Here is an 18,615-nt window from a genome sequence, read left to right as displayed (position 1 = left end):
TCGGCCCAATCGTCACAACGCTCTCGCTTTCCAGTGCCAACCAAAACTCCGACTAATTAATAATTAATTAGCGGGGAAGCGCTGTCGCAAGCGAAATTGTTTTCATCAGTGGCCATTCAAAAGACCATCAAAAGCTGACTAACACACAACAGATCGGATCCTCGAGAGGCAAACCATGGATACTTCGCAGCTTCCCGACGTGAGCGGCCAGCTCGTTACGGCGGATAACCCGGCGCGCACCGGCTTGCCCGGCATGGACCACGCGCGATGCGCGGCTCTCCACAATTACCTCGTTCATTATGCCCGGGTTGCTGAAGGGCGCAACCCGGCAAGTTTGCAGGGCGATGAAGTGGATGACGGCCCCATCACCAAGAATAACACAAGCAGCGGCTTTGGCGACTGCTGCTCGCCCTACGGCTTCTGCGGCAGCGGCCCGGACTACTGCGTCGTCAACAACGGCACCGCCTCCACCGACGGCACCTGCGGGGGCACCTCCTTCGGCCCTGCTGCAGCATCTACGGCTACTGCGGCGACAACTGCTACAGCGGCGCCTGCACCCCCTGATGTTGCTGGCGCTGGTGCTGCTGCTGCTGCTGCGCGGTACAGAACCCTAGAGCTACTAATTAATGCTGCTGGGGGGGGGGGGAATCCGTAATCAATAAATGAGATGCAAAATGAACAAGACAGCATTTGGGAACTGGTACTGTACCTCAGAGGATAATACGTAGGTAATTAACTAAGGCGTTGACTGCATAATAGGCAAAGTGCGTAACATGATTGCAGTTGCTCGTCGTAGCCTCGAATGCGGATTCTGTCAGTAAATTGGATCGGGAATTATTTCCTCATGGGGAAAGCACACACAGCAAGTGGGGTTGGCTGCTGGCAACAGCTTACTCGTAAATCAACAGCAAAGGACCCCCATTGTAGTTCGACGAGGAAAGAGCACCTCAAGTGCAACAACTGGGCAGAGAAGCTGCGGCCTCCTCCTCCGTGCCCGAGAACTCGGACTTCGATGCTTCCAGGAAGCATCACCGGTTCTTCATTGTCGTAGCTGCTGTGAACCAACCATGGCGTTCAATTGATTTTGCCTCTGCTTGCTTCCGCACTACTGCATCCACACTACTGCATCCACACTACTGCATCCACACGGCCCCTTTCTCAACGGGACGCACCTCACTGACCCGCTCTTGTGTTAATAGCGGAGGATGTACGTGACGTATTCTTCCGAGAATCAGTGTGAAAAGCAGCAATGCAACACGGTCACAGCAGCATAGCTAGCTTACCGCCTTATGAAGTCGATATTGGAGTCTCTGAATCCTCGATGAGGTATGTGCGCCTCCAAGTTTTACTCAGGAACTAGAGGTACAGATGTACATGCATGTGTATACACAGACAACTAATGACCAAACCAGCTACCTAGTGTCTTAAGCGCCATGTCTGCGAGGAAACTTTCGAGCGTTACACACACGTACTGCGGGTTCCTAGGCGCGCATCGCCCCCAGGTGGTCAGTCGCGGATTTCCCATTTCGATGGTGATGCCGCTGGCGAATCACGTCTACTCTTAAAGACATCAAACCCATCTCCACCCCAAAGAGGGCATTTTTGTTCTCTAATTAGACCGGGACTCAGAGAGGCTCTTTGATCTTCCCGGTGCATTGGCCATTTGTCTACCTGCATAACCTACCGGATAACTTGCTCTCAGACCCGAGATTGAATCACCATAACAACAGGTCTTGGCTCACGGCTGAGGTACAGAGTGGAAACATGTACTCTGCAAAATTGACGTGAAACAGGACGAATACTTTGGACTCAGTCGAGAGTCGCGCGCGAGGTGATGCAGCATTGCCCCGTTGCCGCCCCCCTTACCTTTGTTCCGGAACGCAACAACCACCCTCGCGAGCGAGAGGTTTGGTCTCGGGTGTCCCTGTTCCGTCAAAGCTTCCCTGTCATTAGCACATCATGGAGACGATCTGGTCTGACGCTTAGACCGCAGAAAGCAGTCAACATGCGGAAGAGGGAGGAGGAGAAGGTTAGTTGGCGTGACTGGAACCCAATCATGCCAGTTCGACTTTCGAAGCATAAGACCGGCAATCCCCCATCGTCAAGAGTTCGGGTTCAAGCCGCGGCAGGTTCCAGACCTCAGTCCTAACCAGGCCTTTCCTCTCCAGCATCACCAACCATCCAAAAGGCGGCTCAGTACGACGAGATCATCATGACAGCCATGACAGGAAGCAAGCCGGAGCAGCCCGACAGCCCGCCCAAACAGCTGCACGTAGGGGCCATCAACCCCTTCGCACTGGTCGAGGCGCTCCTGGGCCGCAAGCTCGACTGGGACAAGGCATCGACTGGCGATCTGCTAGCTAGCATCCTGCAGACCGACTACGAGGAGCTGTTCGACATGCGCTTCCGCTCCATCCTGTACGCCGGCATCCGCCTCAACGACCGCGGCGACAAGGCCGAGCCCATTCCGGCCAAAGAGATGCATACGCTGACAGAGCGCGACCTCGTCACGCCCGACTTCTCCAAGGTCGAGAAGCTCGGCGATCTCGGCAAGATGGGCATCAAGGATCTCGAGAACATCCGGGTCAAGCATGCCATCATGTCCAACGGCAACCTACGCCTGACGCTGGAACCGCGGGCGGTCGGCAAGACGCTGCGCAACTCGGAGATGACAACGACCCTGCGCGAGCTGTGCACCCCCTTCCGCATCCACAAGGAGGCCGAATGGACGCCGCCCAACGGCACCTGGACCGATCTCGGGGCCTGCTACTCCCCGACCGCCGCCGCTTTCAGCAACCCGGTCCAGGGGGCCACCAGCAACAGTTGGCTGATCGCGGCCCTGATGAGCGTCGCCTGGTCCGACCCGGCCATCATCAAGCACTACGCCGGTCGCTCCGCCTCTTCGAACCCCGCCTCGTGCTGTAGCCGCGGCGGCGGCGGCGGCGACGACGAGGACGACGACGGGGCCGGCATCAGCAGCGAATGCCAACTCTCGATCAAGTTTCACAGCAAGGGAGGCGACAAGGACGCGCCCACCCGCACCGTCACCGTCAACTGCGAGCTCCCGACCAACAAGTCGTCCTCGATGCTCATGTACTGCCGCTCCAGCAACGTCAACGCCATGCCGGTCTCGCGCGTCCGCGCCTGTGGCGGCGATCTCTGGCCCGCCCTCTACGAGAAGGCATTTGCCCAATGGATCACCACCGCGACCACCGACGACGATGACGACGAGGGCATGGACGACGACCACGATGGTCACGGGCACCACGGCCATCACGGCCATCACGGCAACCACGGCCACCACGGTCACCACGGTCACCACGTCCGCAGGGAGGAGGTGCGGCAGCAGCGGAAGCACCAGCGCCCGGACCTGACCCAGACGGCGCACGGGGACCCGGTCAAGGCGATGGCGCAGCTGACGGGGCGGGAGGCGCAGTACTTCTTCACCGACTCGCGGACGGGGGCCGACCTGCTCGGACTCGTGCGCGCGCACTGCGTCAACCAGCAGGCCGTCTACCCGGCCGTCGCCTGGACGCGGCCCTCGCACCCGGCCTTCCGCGGCTGCACCCTGGCCGGCAACGTCGCCTACAGCGTGCTCGGCTGGGCCGCCCCGCAGGAGCGCAAGCGCTACATCATCCTGCGCCACCCCTGGGGCGTGACCGAGCCCGAGGGCCTCGCCAGCAGCTACTACCCGGGCGTCGTCGTCCCCGGCTCCGGCGGCGGCAGCGGCAGCGGCAGCGGTCTCGGCCTCGACGTCCGCTTCTGGCCTCCCGCCGCCATGCTCGACGGCCGCGGCGTCTTTGCCGTCGAGGCCGCCGCCTTCAAGGAGTACTTTGCGGGGATGGGCGTCGCAAAGTAAAAGAAAAAGAGAGGGAAGAGGGGCCCGGGGAAAGGGCGGGGGAGAGGAGGAGGAGTAAGACTTTCAAGGGACGGTGGCAGAAGAGGGGCAAATGAATGTATGTATGTACAAGGATGTGGACCGAATTGCTCTTTTTGTACGGATTATAACGTATCAACCGCTGTTAATGGCAATGTAACAGGCCTTCTATTTTATATCAGAAGTCCGGTCGGCTGTCGACCTCAATTTTCTGACAAGTCATCGCAGGTTAACCATTCTGTATAACTATTGGTGTTGATGAGTAAAAAAAACATGACTACATAGTAGAAAAACTGTGCAAAAAAAAAGCAAGTCCCCTCGACCGGAATCGAGCCGGTGACCTTTCGGTATCGGTAAACGCATTTACAGCCGAACGTGATAGCCAACTACACCACAAGGGGATTTGATTCGCCGATGTTCGTGTGATGCAATTCCACATCTGATAGGCTGGATTCGCTCCTCCTTCGGCCGCGACAAGACGCTCAAAAATAAGGATGTTTCTTGTTGTCATGCCCAAGTTGAGACCGAGGTCAACTTGTTGCTGTACCCCGTCCTCCGTCGCGGAACAACCAACATCCTCTTGCTTGTCTCGAAGGAATGGCACATTTTATGGCCCTCGTCTTTGAACCCGGAAGCATGGGTTACTTTAGAATTGAAGTTGAAGTCATCAGAGCTATCATCTAATGTCTTTTAACATGTCGTGTCTACCCTACTCGTAGTATGTAACTCCTCGTAATTTTCTCATCCCTGTTCTATAAAAATAACCGGGTACAACAGATGCCAAGCGTGACAGGAAGAGGGACATGGTGCCAGGCACTATTCCGTGCCGGGCGTAGGAATTAAAGAACCAGTCTATAATTATGGCATGTTAAAGCAATCAACCCGGTGGCCCCCAGAACAATACAAAAAACATTTCAAAGAAAAAAAAAAAAGGAAAATTAGGTTCCCTGTAATTATATCTGCCGCAATCAACCCAAGGTGGCCCTCTCTTCATCTCTTTACCACGAGAATGTCATCAGGGCAGGATTCAAAACTAGCGGCAGCAGCAGATGCGAGGCGGCGACCGTGGCCATGGGCAGGATGGCGACGAAGTCTTTAATGTGCCAGCTGTAGGGGATGAAGGGAGCGACGGCGAGAATGATCATGCCGACGATGAAGATGGTGGCAAAGAGCATCGAGATTTTGAACTGACGGAGAGCATTAGCTTCCGTTTAATAGACAGACCCAAGCCCGGTCTCACAAGCCACGGGTGATTGTATTTACTCACCTTCTTCAACACCTTGGGCACCTCGATGAAGAAGTTGGAGAACTCGGCCTCCTTGGCAGTCGCGCCCCAAGTCATGTCAATCTCGAACATGTGCGCTAGTAGGGCCTGCGACAGGTGCAGAGACAGGCCGCCGAGGAAGACGGCCAGCAGGAAGGTCCACTTGAAGTTCTCGTACAGGGCGTACAGGATGCTGCGCTCGCCGACGCGGTACCGCATGACGGCGAGGGCAATGTTGCCGAGGCCGTTGAAGACGAGGATGATGGAAAACCAGACCCGCCACGAATCGACGTAATACTTGTCGAGGTAGCCGTTGAACCAGCCCATGATGAAGTAGTTGATGCTGGTCATGATCCAGGCGGCGGCGATGGCGTAGTACGTGCCGATGTACGAGATGACGGTGACCTTGGAGGTCAAACGAATGTTGGAGAAGAGGAAGCGGCGGAAGAGCGGAGTGAAGGGGCCCTTGTAGATCCACTTGCGGATCGGGTGGAAGAGCAGCTCGTTGCAGCCGTAGGCGTACTTTTCCCAGCGTGCCAGCTCGTCGTAGACCGTCAGAGACACGCCCTCCTTGAAGCCGTCGCCGGCCCAGGCGGCGAGCCGGATGATGTAGCCGGCGCACTGGAGACGCAGCGACATGTCGAAGTCTTCCGACACGTGGCTTTCCGACCAGAACTTCTCGTACCCGTCCTCGTCTTCGTACGAGACCTGCTGAATGGCAGACCACCGGAGGATGGCGTTATGGCCGACGAAAGGGGCCACGTCGCCGTTGGACACGGTGTAGCGAATGGCGCTGTAGATGAGGTTGGTGAAGAAGGTGATGCCGTTCTCGAAGTAGGTGTGCACGACCTGCATGACGCCGGACGAGAACTGCATGATGCCGACGTCGGGGGACAGCTCCATCTCCGAGACGGCATCCAGCAGGCAATCGGCGGGCACGCGCGTGTCGGAGTCGATCAGCAGGATGTAGTCGCCGATGCGGATATTGCCGTCGGCCCAGGCCCGGCCGTCCTCCTCCAGGACCTCCTTCAGGGCGCGCTCGTAGGCCAGAGCCTCGTCGTGCTGCGTCCAGTCGGGGGTGCGCTGGATCGCGGCCAGCTTGTCCTCCACCTTGCACGAGATCATGAGGGCGAAGTTCATGTTGGAAGCCTTCTTGAACTTGCCGCGGCGCTGGAAGCCGTTCTCGCCATGCTTCGGGCGAGCGACCCACCCGATGCTGTTGTCCGCATAGAAGTCGATACGCGCGCGGCGGTCCTCCTCCGAGATGAGCTGCAGGCCGTCGTCGTTGATAAACATATTAGCCGATCCTCCCTGCAGCTCGTACGTCGACATGGCCTGCTTGATGGACTTGACCGTGGGCGCTATGACGGCGTTGAGACCCTCCTTGTAAACGGGGCACTGGACGGTGACGTGGGGCAGAACCGAGGACCGCAGCCTCGGTGGCGGGCGGGCCGAGTAGAACTTGGAGTTCACGGTGAGCTGGCGGATTGGACCGAAGATCTGGGCCAAGCAGCCGACGATAACTTGGGCGAAGAAGAGGGTGAAGAAGATCTGGACCGGGAACAAGGCTACGAGGGCCAGGCGGACGTAGTTGCCGTCAACAGATACCTCGATGGCCAGCTGCCGGAAAGCGGCCCCGAGCGATACCGTGACCAGGATGAGCGACAGGCTGACCAGGTACGCGTTCAGCAGGTGAACCGGTCGCTTTTCCGGCTTCAGCTCGCCGCTCTCCTCGTCCACTTCCGGCTCTTCCACGGCGGCTACGCCCTTCTCATCCTCGTTGTCCTCCGCCCCAACCTTCCACACGAGCTCCATGAGCTCCGACTCAATTGCCTTGGCTCTCTGGACCAGATGCAGGGCGTCGTCGTCCCAGACGATCAGCAGACCCTCGGACGCGACGAAAGCGGCAAACTGGTGCTTCCGCGCGCGGGGAAGGTCGTCAATGGTCGCGAGGATCTGCACGCGCATGCCGTTCATCAGGGGGACATCGACGGCGTCCGGGGACCACTGTAGGAACGTCTTGATCACCCTGGAGTTGACTGTCATGGCGCACTGGGTCCGTTAGCATCTGCCACCACCATCCCGAACTTTCCACGGCATTGTCGGGACGGACCTGGACGTTGAGGGCAGTGCAAGCCGCCGCAAACGGCGAGTTGACCAGCTGCGGCGGGCAGGCCATATACTGACCCCTCGCCTTCCGGAGAAGGACACCCTCGATCTCACCGCTGCCATCCGATATCCAGAGGTGTGAACATTGCTGCTGGTAAAGATAATTCACCATGACCTCGTGCTTGATTTCATCGAGGACCGAACTCCCTGTTGACCGCACCGACCGGCCCGAGATGGATTGCGGCCTCGAGCTAAACCTCGGGGTGGGAGGCTGCAGCTCAGAGGCGGGCTGGACTGATGGAGCCGGGTAGTCCTCGGATGCGGATGGCTGTTGCTGGTGTCTTCCATGTTCTCTTGCTGGTGAAGCTGTCGTCGGTGTTGGCTTCGACCCAGGCTTCTCAGCCTTGAAGTAGCTCCCGATCCCCATGGCGACAGCAGCCGAAAAAACTGGACTCAGATGCTCTCGCCCTGAAGCCCGTGCGCGTCAACAAACCTCCATACAGAGTCAATCGATCGAGGCAATGCTGCATGATAGATCAATGCCAGGCAGATAGATGCTCAGCATCGCCTGGCTCGAATGCTTACCTGCTGATAACCGGGAGGAGGTTGCGGTCTATGCCGCAAGTTGGCTGCAGATCCCCCTGGTCTCCTAATACAGTTCCCGGTTCCCTCACCAAGTCTTCAAGCAAAGCCGACGGCGTCTCTCGAGTGAGGTCGCCCGTCGAGCGAATGTTGGACCACCGCTGTCTACAAAAAGCAGCAAAGCGAGCGGACGGCTTCAGGCAAACTGCAAGCCAGGAAGCAGCGAAGGGAATCGGTTCTTGGAACCGATGCTGACACGATCTGATGCCGAGGCTGTCGACTGCCAGGATAGAATCAGTTACGATCGAAGCTCGCTTCTGCGTGCTGCGATGATGCGGCGCGAGCAAGCAAGCTTGCCTCAGGGCAGATGGTGGATAGTGATACTGGCAGGTTCCGGGCGCGTGGGAACAAACGAATGTTGATCGCCGGAAGCTTGGGGAGGGGGGTAAGGCGGGAGACGACAGCGACAGGGGAGGGGCAAGGGGGGTGAAAAGGGCGTAGTGAACTGCCTTTGTGCAGAGCTACATGTTGTGCGGGTAACTCAGCCTTGGGTAGCATGGTGCTTGCTATGTGTGCTGGCGATTGGTCTACACGTGTAGATGCCCCCGACGCAGCTGGCTTGCCTGGTTCGGCGGAGGGACCAGGCGGGCGCGGTACCCAAGTGCTTGGCGTCAGGGTCCCTGGTCATCGTGTGGATGATGTGTCGCAGGGATCAAGGGGGTGACGGTCCGTGTAATCCGTAAGTGATGGTGAGTGGGACAGCTGGTCTGCTGTTCGTCCAGCCGCATCCTCGTGGAAACGTAACATTTGAAAGTGCTTTCGTACGGGGTAGTGTACGAGCACACTTCCAGTAGTTACTTCGTACCGATTACCCGAACCCGCCCGCAGCGGACTATCGAAGAAAAATCGGTTCTCGCCAAAATCCTTTCCCGAACTCCTTCGCAAATATTTGTGCTTCTTGTTATTCTAGCCGCCTCCAGGGCACCATGGTGGTAGGTTGCACGGGTGTCATGGCGTTTGCGAGGTGGCTGGACTGTGTGGGCTGGAGAGGAAGTGCGTGACTGGGTTTCTTTATCACTCAATCGCCAATTCGGGGCCACCGGTCAACTGAAACTCGACCTCGATCGCGTATCGTGAGTGCAACAGTTGGCCACTGCGCGCTCCATCGATGAGGGAGGCATTTCTTGTTTTTTGCAAAGACGCCGAGTTCGTTCTATGTGCAGTTGCGTACCCCGCCCTAGTCGGTCAGCATTGTAGTGTGCCGAATATTCGCACTCGTTTCTCCTCGCAAAACGGACCTCGCCGGCAATCTGAGACGGAAGAGGGAAACAGCGGCCAAGGGTTGTGATGGGACCACCCGTTCTTTCCATCGACGCAGTTTTCAATGCCAAGGTATTTATTTCCGGGGCATTTCTTACAACTATCGTTAAGAAACACTGAACTACGACTAAGTACACTAATGCAGAAGCAAACTGGAGCCGAATCTATTTGCTAGCTGAAACGAGACGCATGGCCAGTTCTTCAGCAGCACTTGATACTGCACCACTTCCGCTAGCATCCAGAGACTGGGTTGCCCTACGATAAAAGCCGAAGTCAAATTTGACCCCTGAAGCCCAAGACAAATAGTTTAGCGCCCGAGCGGATGGAAACTTTGATGCGGGTATTGTGTGTGTAAGGCATGTGTGTGCGTCGGTACGATACGCTGCGGTACGGTACGTCAGGATCAGTACGGAAGCATACAGGTAGATTACCATACTTTGTAATTATCGATATGAGCAATCTCGTACAACCCATTCTCAATCCGCACTTCGTCCACTAGCGCGAGGAAAAACACGGCGACCTGTCGCCAGAGTGTCTGCGACGATATCGCCTTGAGGAGTCAATTAATCTCGGGATTACTCTGGGCACTGAAGCCACTCCACACGGGATTGGGCCGCTGACAGCCTTGTTTGGTGGCGGGTTCTGCAGAAGGACGGAGAAATACGAGAAATCCGGCATTGGTGCGCCCAGGAACATCACAGCGTCAGCCAAAAATAGGTTACCAGAAGCGATTCCCACCGTCTCGTCAATCAGATCGCGTCTGCACGCAAACCAACCGATACGGTCAGGATCGGCCTCGAACGTGGATGAACCGCCCAACCCCCCACCCCACCCGAAGAGCGGGATAGGGCAGGGTAAACGGGCATTGATGGAACCTTCCCGTTCAAGGAGAGTGCCACCATCACTGCACGCTTGAGGCCGTTTTGAGGATGATGCGCTGGCAGTCTCTACCGCCATTCGAACCCAGGTTTCTCCACCACCCGATCTTCTCATTATTCATCATGACTCCAGCATACAAGACTGGCTACGGAACACGGAGGACTAACAACCTGGGTTGGGCGGTTCGGGAAAAGTACGAAATGCCTATGTACAGTACTGTACCATACCTGATGTGTTTTGCGTTTGCGTGCTCCCCTCGTGTCGGTTCCGTGTCTCTCGCTACTGCTGTCTCGCTATCTGTGGAGGGCCGGGCCCCACTAGGGTTCCCGGACCCACCAGGGTTGCAGCCACCCACATCTTCCTGCAGGGCAGCCCTGGTCAGCTTCTTCCACCACGATAACCACCAGAATCATCAATCTACAACTATCAACTCCATCGCAGAGAGATACGAAGATCGTTGATTTCCATCCATCTACCACACTATCTGATTATCTTAGCAACATCCCCCAAGACAGCCGGGATCTCTCGGCGGCGAACGACGACTTGCTTATCGCCAAAATCGATGACGTTTTGGCCGACACAATAACGGGGAATCTCTATCTTAGTCCTGAGTGTAGTAGGCTGCCTATGACAAGAGATAAAAATCACCAGAGAGATAAAGTATCGTCATCGTTCGACGAAGCCGAGAGGATCCGACAAGAATCGTCAACGCTAACGGGCGCATCATCAGCAGAGGCTATCGATGAGCTTGCCAATGAAGTGAAACAGCTGGCCTTCCTCTGCGAGGCTCGAGACGATTGTGTCGGAGAAATTTGAACTGTGAAGGCCAGCTAACGCAGAGTCAGCCGCGCGGGTGGGGGTGGAAGAGGAAATGGGGGAAATCTTGATCGGGTCTTGTATCGCTCGGCGGCATTCTCGACATGTTCTAGCGCCGGCTATGTTGGACCTGCCCGACTCCAATAGCGCACTGTAATAGTGAAAATGCGGAAGACTTGTACAGAAAGTTGGCTCTCGTTGACTCCGTATTGGACCAGGGACAGACCTGTCACCATGGATCAATGATCCGTTACGTCCCACTAGTTCGGACGGTTCAGGGGATGACTGCATCGTTAGCGGGAGACTGAGCCGTCACCAAGTCCGTGGGTAGACGTGCAAGGCTCAGCTTCGCATGGCTTTCCGATTCCAGCCACTTCTACCAAAATCACCACACCCTCACCGCTTAGCGCGTGCGGGCGCCAAGGATTCCCAAGATGTCAAGCAGAGCCGAGGAGCGCCGCTCTAGCCGTCGGGCAGAAGATCCCGCAGACAAGCCGCCGTACTCTGCCTGGCGCTCTGCAGTGGGCTTCGTCCTTCGTAGTGCGTTTCAGGACGCGACAGACAACCCTTCAAGATTATGCCACAAAGAATTGCTCCACGATCTCCGAGGATGTTGTCTTGCTCTGCCAAAGGTGTCATGTTGATTCGTCATGCCCGCATTAGCGCTACTGAGTGTCTGCATTTATGCCGCCGTCCCAAAAAAAAAATCGCATCAGACCAGGCCGTTTCCGCTCTTCATTCAGCTCCATCGAGTCGAAGGGAGAAAAAAAAAGAAAGTAAACATTAGATAACCTAAGTGACCAAGAGTAAACATGTGTACCCATCCATCTACGCCCAAACACCAAACGTGAACAATGTGAACAATGTGTACAATGTGTAAAGAAATCCGTGTCTTGCTGTCCTGTCCAAACTTTGCTCTAGAGATCCTCATCTCCGTCGCACTGCTGCAACATTACGACCTTGCTCACCTCCATCTGCGGCTGCGTCCAGGTGGGCAGCCAGCGGTCCTTGGCCTGCCAGAAGTCCTTGCGGGCGTTGGGCGAGCCGTCGAGCCAGGGCTTGCCGTTGACGTTGTCCTCGAACCAGCCGTTGGTGCCGCCAACGGCCAGGTTCAGGATGAGGTAGAAGGGCTGGTCGAAGGGGGTCTGTCGCCGGCCCGTGTGGCCCCAGATGTCATTGATGCGCGTCCCGTTGCTGTCCTGGACGGGGAAGTTGCCGCGCGACCACATGGGCACGTCGAAGTTGACGTAGAGCACCTGCAGCAGGCGCGAGTTAACGTAGGTGAAGAGGTACTTTTGCGACCACTCGACCCCGAACGTGTTGAACCCGGCCGAGTAGGTTGTGTGCAGCGCCTGCCGCTTGACGTTGGTGCGCCACCAGGCGTCGTTCGCCGGGTTCGGCCCCCAGTGGAGCGCCGACGACATGATGTTGTTGCCGCCCTGCGGGTAGGTGTAGTTGTTGCCGCGCGACTCCATGATGTCGATCTCGCCCGACGCCGGCCACGGCCCGTACTTGGAGTCGACCGGCATCATCCAGATGGCCGGCCAGAGCCAGTCGCCGGCGGGCAGCTTGGCCGTCACCTCGACCCGGCCGTACTTGATGGAGGCACCGCGCCGCGTGTTGATGCGGCCAGAGAGGACTGGAGGCACGATGGACGAGTTGCCGGTCGTGATATTAGTGGAGGCGACGCAATTGGCCGGGTTGGTGGACGTGCAGGTGCCGTCCTTGAGGAGGTCGATCTTGTAGTTCTGTTGCATCAGCGCGTCGTCACGAGGTGTCGCCCTGATGATGAGGTTGCCGTTCTCAATGAACACGTTCTCGTCGCCCCCCGTGGTTTGCTCAAACTCGCCGTTTCTGGGAAAATGTTGTCAGTCTCGGTCATCATTTCATCTCGGTCGTTCCTCCGGTCGCCGAAAGGGGGAAGACGCACCCGAACCCGTTCACCTGCACCTCCTTCGTCCACACCTTCTCGTTGAAGCCTTGGGACCAATCCTCTATGAGAACGGGGCAGTACTTGTGCTTGACCACGCTGCGGATGCCGTCCCACACCAGGAAGCCCGAGATACCCAACCCGATGATGATGCCGATTATAGGCAGGATGGTAACCCATTTCTCCTTGGGGTCGGCCTGTTTGGTCCATGGCTTCTCGATCTCGCCCTTGCGCACGCGGCGCGAGTGGAAGTAACGCGCGCCGCCGCCTTCGAAGCGGCCCAGTGCCGAGGACGAGTCGAAGCTACTAGGGGGCCGCGAGAACGAGGGGCTGGCAAAGGGGTTGCCGTTCTGTCCAAACGACCGGTGCGACGCTTGTGACTCGACACCGTCGCCAAAGGGGTTGCGCCCGACAGACTCGCTGGGCGTCCCGGGCCGTTGAGGGGTCGGAGCGGCGGTGGATGCCATTGAGGGCATATTGTTGGTGGCCGGGCGGCCGAAGGAGTCGTTGTTGTTATCCATCGGAAGATATAAGGCGGACTAGCCGCCGTGGTGGTAATCCCTGAGCTCAGACAGCTGCTCGCTGGAAGCGTGGTCCCAGAATACAAGCGTCGTCGTCGTCGGAAGCTCTGTGAGCCAGTGGAAACTGCCGTTGTATAATGACCGTCGTCGACTGTCAAATGAATGGGGGAAAACTGTGCTCTGCTCCGTATGCAACGAGGCCCTGAAAGGTCGTCGCCAACGAGAACAATACAAGCCTTGATGCAACTGCAACAACTGCCCGAAACAAAAACGAGGGTGAGGCACTTCAAGTGCAGAAGCCAAAGCAAGCAAGGGAGGTAATCTTCGCTATGTCCAGTTTCATCAGCCAAAGGGAATTGAAGGCGAGGGTCAGTCTTTTTTCCTTTTCGCTTCTCGCCCTTCAGTTACGTACTAGCAGAAAAAAGGTCGGGACCCGGCGCCACGGCGGGGTGATAGCTGAAGGAGGAGCACGCTCCAACGGAAGAAGCTGCGTGGTGCTGCTGCATTGGAACTCCAGACTCTCGTCGCCCGACGTGACGGGGCCCAGTCTTGGCAATGCGCCGACATCACATCGTCTGGCGTAGTGGAATTCGTACATACCAGGTTGCTTGCACTGCAGCGTCGTGTTGTCTATTGCAACAATCATCAATTCACGAGCGCATCGATCCGGTAGGTGGGTTCTCGCTTGGCAGGCTTCGTCAAGTGGGGCGATACGCTGGCAGGGGTGGTTGGGCCAGCGGGTCCTTCCCGGATCTCGACGAATCCCTGATCCTTGCCGTGCCCTTGCCCTGTTCCTGGGCTAAGCAGCAGTCCACGGCAAACAGCGAGCGTGCCCAGCCAGGGGTCGGCGGCAGGAACCCCGCCGCGGGCTGCTGGACCTTCCCCTCCGTTTCTTCAACTTTTTCAGCTCCTAACTCACACCGCAATGCAGCACACTGCGGAATACATCCGTGCACATGACACCAGTTAATACTCTGTGCCTAAGGGCAAAGTCTTGCGGATCCGTCCACATACGAATTTTCACCGTCTGACCAACCGAAAAGCAGCAAATACGTGGCCACGGCTTGCGAAGGCAGCGCTCAGTCGCTGTCAACTATAGATACACTAAAGCTTACCCAAAAAGGGCCAGGGAAGTGACGAAGCTTGTAACCTGGACCGAAAAACACCGTGATGATACCATACATGAAGATATGTAACGTACCGTCATGTACATACACATAAGGTAACAAAACGCTAGTCCGATACCAGAAATACAATAGTGTAGATAAGGGTCTGAGGGGCTTCTTGAAACAATCTCTGGTAATATCGTTTTAGGGACTTTTGTGTCCCCGCTCCACGTGCCTGTCTGTTTGTTTGTTCTGATTCATTTCCACCATTGGCTCAAACAGTCGATAATTAGCGCTTGACAATTCCGGCGTTGACGTTAAATGCAATGGCGCGAGGCAGTGCGACGAACTAACAGCTTCAGCCACACGCCTTTTTTAAGGGGTTTTGGCATCTCCTAAGGGATAGACCCTACAGACCACACAATGACCAGAGACCCTAAGGCCAAGCACTTAGGTACCACACCTACCTAGTCCTTCTACCAAACTAGGTAAGCTAGCTATATCTATATATATAGATCAATTACTAGTATATATAGTAAGCACTATATACTACTTAATATAAGGTGCTAGCCTTATGGCAACTATAGATAAGTATACAATGTTTTATTTAACTGCCTTAAGGAAAAAGAGGAGAAAGTAAGTATAGGGGCTAAAGGGGGTTCCGCTTCTTATATAGGGGGTATATACATGCTCTGGCTAGGGCCCGGTTAGGTGCCAGGTTAGGGCCTAACCAGGTCCTAAGCATATGCCCTATAAACGCCCTATAAACGTATATAGGTCTAGTCTAAAATAAGGTATAGCCTATTATCGATTAGCCTAGGTAGAGCCTAGGCCTATAACACTTAAGGCTATATTACCTATATAATATATAACTATATATAAAGGTAGCTTACTAATATATATAATCTTTTATCTTTTTACCCCTCTTCTATTACTATTAACTTGTTACAGGCCTAGGCTCTACCCGGGCTAATCGATAATAGGCTATACCTAGTTTCAGACCAGACCTATATACGTTTATAGGGCGTTCGTAGGGCATATGCTCAGGACCTGGTTAGGCTCTAACCTAACACCTAACCAGGCCCTAACCAGAGCATATATATACCCCCTATATTAGGAAACGGAACCCCTTTCGGCACCTATACTTACTTTCTCCTCTTTTTTCCCTTAAGGTAGTTAAATAAAACATTATATACTTATCTATAGTTATTATAAGGCTAGTATATTATATTTTAACTACCTTTAGTTAATAATAACCCTCCTAAGCGAATGACTAGTAACTTAGTTATAGTAGAATCTAGGATATATATGCCCTTGAGCTTGGTAGAGTTATAGGAACTCGTCTACTCCCTCTAAGTGGTAGTAGCATAGTAGAATGCTATAATTAACTCCCTCTAGGCGTCCTAGACTTAGCCTATACTAACCCCTAACTTAGTTAGGATATCTCTAGAGAGATAGCGGCCTTAAAGAAAGCGTATCCTAACTAGAGAACCTTTCGATGGTAAGAAGGAACTTTTTATAGCCTAGAAGAGTACGATAGAATATATCCTTATAATAGATAGAGACTTTATTAGTTCTAACTATAATTAATAGGTTTTTATCTAGGGAAACTTAATATAATAGGTTTAGACCTAGGTTATAATATACTATAAATCTATAGGCCTAAAGACTAGATACGACCTAGCCTAGTTCCTTTAATACCTTAAGAGCGTCTTTTCTAACTCCTATAAGAAGATAATTACCTTATTAGAGCTTGAGTTCCTATAATAGAGAGATAATAAGCTATTTTCTACCTTTATTATTTAGTTTAAGGCAAAACTCTCGAAGGTAGGTAGTCTTCTCTAGAACGATAAGATATACCTAATTAAATTATAGTAAGAAGGGGTAGGGAAGGAGCCTCTCTTGCATCTTTGCGAATACCCTACTAAAACGTATAAAACTACTATCGCTGGAAAGCTCTCGAAAAACGCTATCTAACGGTACAATCAGGGGTCAAAAATCCCAGACCACCCCACCCACTTAAACGTGTTTCGCGACACCCACGCGTATCCTACCTTTTCTTTAACATCCTACAATTTAACGATATAGCCCTTAATCTACACGATTTTATACGTAAATTGATAGTAAACCACCAGCCAAACCAGGAATTGAGCCCACATATTCGAATGGTTATTTGTAGCCTTGCAGCTACTAGCCAAAGCAAGCGATCCCTGGCAACCCTCTTCGGCGTATCCCGATATGCCATCTACCATATAATTGAACTATAGAAATCTTACTACACTTTTGAGTCCCGACCTCGAAGTAGCCGTCTAGAGGTTCTTTCGCGTTCGGAAAAACGGTATATCCTTTTGATAGTTAAGAAAAACCGACATGTGGCACAGAAGGCTCTGATCAACGCGATTAGGAAGAAAGTATTATATGACGAACCTAACTCAGACTTCTTCTAAAAGGGTTCAGACAAAGGTAAGTGATGCGGGACAAGTGTACAGGTCGTCTAAGGGATTCGGTAAAGCCAAAGGGTTTATAACAACACTATAGTTGTCTCTCATAGTAGTCAGCGGTACTTGGTATAAGTACTGTGATTATAGAGGAAGTTGCTATCACTAGTGAACTCCAGAGTCTACCAGAACGAGTGACTAGCTATCTAATATACTTATCTAGTTCCCTTATTCTAGAGTGTTCCCCCTTAGATTCCGATCGTGTGATCGCTACTACGATCCTTCGATCATTGTTCGGGTGCTCGCCTTAATCGAAGTACGATCATTACGATTACTTCCTGATTAGTCCTTAAGTCTTGTGGTTCCTAATTGGTTCCGTATACCTTATCAGGTCGCCTTATATGGCTACATTATAACACGATGCCCCTCCCCTAGGTCTTTCGTCCTCGAAAGACTTAGGTCCGTTTCAAATAGCGCCAACACCCCCCCCTTGCTTATATATAGTTGTGTTCCTTAGTCCCCCCTCTTCTCTTCTTTCGTGATGTCGTTAAGATGGCTGATCGTATAAGAAAGAAGTCGAAGTCTAAGCTTACTACGTCGACTCTTTGTACTAACTATCTCCTAGCCGTGATTCTTTCCTTGGATAATCTTTTGACGATATATCCTTATACGCTATACGAGTCTAAAGGCCTTAGTTTATATAAGGTTTCGAAAAGCGATTCTTCTTAATATATAGAGTACGTTTATAATAAGCGTTTAAATTATAATGTTCTTAGCGTTTCTCCTGCTTAGCTTCGGTCTATTATAGCTTAACATTAAAAACTTAAAGATAAGCTTATAACTACTAAGGAGTAGGTCCTTCGTCTTCGGAAATAGAAACGAATGTAGTTTGAGAAAATGATAAGAGCTATCGCTTAGGGTATTAACAGTGTAGAGGAGTTAGAGCGAGTGGAATGTAAGGAGGCTGAAACGGCGGTGGTAGCAGAGGCTTCTAGGGTTACTACGTCTTCTTCGACCCTATCTTGCTTGTCTGCCGATTTTAGATAGCTTTAGGATTCTATATATCCTGAAGTTCCTTTAGATCTGTCCTTGCTAGCCAATTTCGGGTTGGTTTTAGGTCTATTGCTTTCGGTCGGTTAGGGTTCCTCTAGTAGAATTGCTAAAGTTTCTTAGGGCAATTTAGGTTCTTAACTAGTTCCTATAAGTTGTTTTCTAGTCTAAAATCAAGCTATTTGACTAGATATTATAGTTCCCTATTGATAATATATAAATCTAGAATTTCTTTGACGTCCTATTCTTCCTCTTCGTCTTCTGCTTTGATGTTTATAGCGATTTTGGCGTTCTTTGGTACTGGTTCGAGAAGTGAAATATGAAAAACGTCTGTCTATAGTCGTATAGATAACGATAACGATAGTTAGTAGTTAGATATCGAAATTCGTTCTTTGATAACGAAGGGTCTAACCTTCTTAAAGTCTAGCTTCGTGCTTGGTCGCTTGGTTTATAGATTTTGTATAATTAGATAGACTTTGTCTCCCCTTTCTAGGTAAGGTCCCTCGAGCCTATGTTTATTATAGTGGTTCTTTATTCTAGTTCTGACAAACTTGAGTTCCTTTTTAAGTTTTTTATATAGTGTGTATATCTGTTCTACCTTGACTACTACTCTTGGTACTATAACCTCTAGTCCTTGCCTAAGGTCTGCTTTGTATCTGTAGTTCGTAAAGAACGGTGTAACTTTGGTTGTTTCTGTTGGCGTTATGTTATAAGCGAGTTATG

The 18,615-nt window shown here is 53.0% G+C and overlaps 4 protein-coding genes and 1 non-coding gene across 5 annotated transcripts; 2 read left to right on the top strand and 3 right to left on the bottom strand.

Annotated features, from left to right (window-relative positions):
- Positions 1–175: 175 nt before the first annotated feature.
- P884DRAFT_303294 (uncharacterized protein) lies at positions 176–3,859 on the top strand (the record flags this gene model as incomplete). The annotated part of the gene is made up of 2 exons (XM_069445014.1): positions 176–578; positions 2,169–3,859. The coding sequence occupies 2 exons, from the start codon at positions 176–178 to the stop codon at positions 3,857–3,859; spliced, it is 2,094 nt and encodes a 697-aa protein (XP_069293736.1).
- A 331-nt stretch (positions 3,860–4,190) lies between these two features.
- P884DRAFT_t173 lies at positions 4,191–4,278 on the bottom strand. Its single transcript has one exon. It is a non-coding gene; the product is annotated as a tRNA-Tyr (tRNA).
- A 597-nt stretch (positions 4,279–4,875) lies between these two features.
- Positions 4,876–7,677, bottom strand: P884DRAFT_303293 (glycosyl transferase family group 2-domain-containing protein; the record flags this gene model as incomplete). The annotated part of the gene is made up of 3 exons (XM_069445013.1): positions 4,876–5,064; positions 5,145–7,193; positions 7,255–7,677. The coding sequence occupies 3 exons, from the start codon at positions 7,675–7,677 to the stop codon at positions 4,876–4,878; spliced, it is 2,661 nt and encodes an 886-aa protein (XP_069293735.1).
- A 4,087-nt stretch (positions 7,678–11,764) lies between these two features.
- On the bottom strand, positions 11,765–13,298 carry P884DRAFT_211535 (glycoside hydrolase family 16 protein; the record flags this gene model as incomplete). The annotated part of the gene is made up of 2 exons (XM_069439096.1): positions 11,765–12,701; positions 12,778–13,298. The coding sequence occupies 2 exons, from the start codon at positions 13,296–13,298 to the stop codon at positions 11,765–11,767; spliced, it is 1,458 nt and encodes a 485-aa protein (XP_069293734.1).
- A 3,190-nt stretch (positions 13,299–16,488) lies between these two features.
- P884DRAFT_211468 (uncharacterized protein) lies at positions 16,489–16,671 on the top strand (the record flags this gene model as incomplete). The annotated part of the gene is made up of 1 exon (XM_069439091.1): positions 16,489–16,671. A coding segment is annotated over one exon (183 nt), but the record flags the coding sequence as incomplete, so codon positions are not given.
- Between the last annotated feature and the right edge of the window lie 1,944 nt (positions 16,672–18,615).

This window comes from Thermothelomyces heterothallicus (assembly GCF_042370625.1).
Source record: "Thermothelomyces heterothallicus CBS 202.75 unplaced genomic scaffold P884_scaffold_36, whole genome shotgun sequence".
Lineage (NCBI taxonomy): Eukaryota > Fungi > Ascomycota > Sordariomycetes > Sordariales > Chaetomiaceae > Thermothelomyces > Thermothelomyces heterothallicus.
This window is presented reverse-complemented; position numbering and strand designations above follow the sequence as displayed.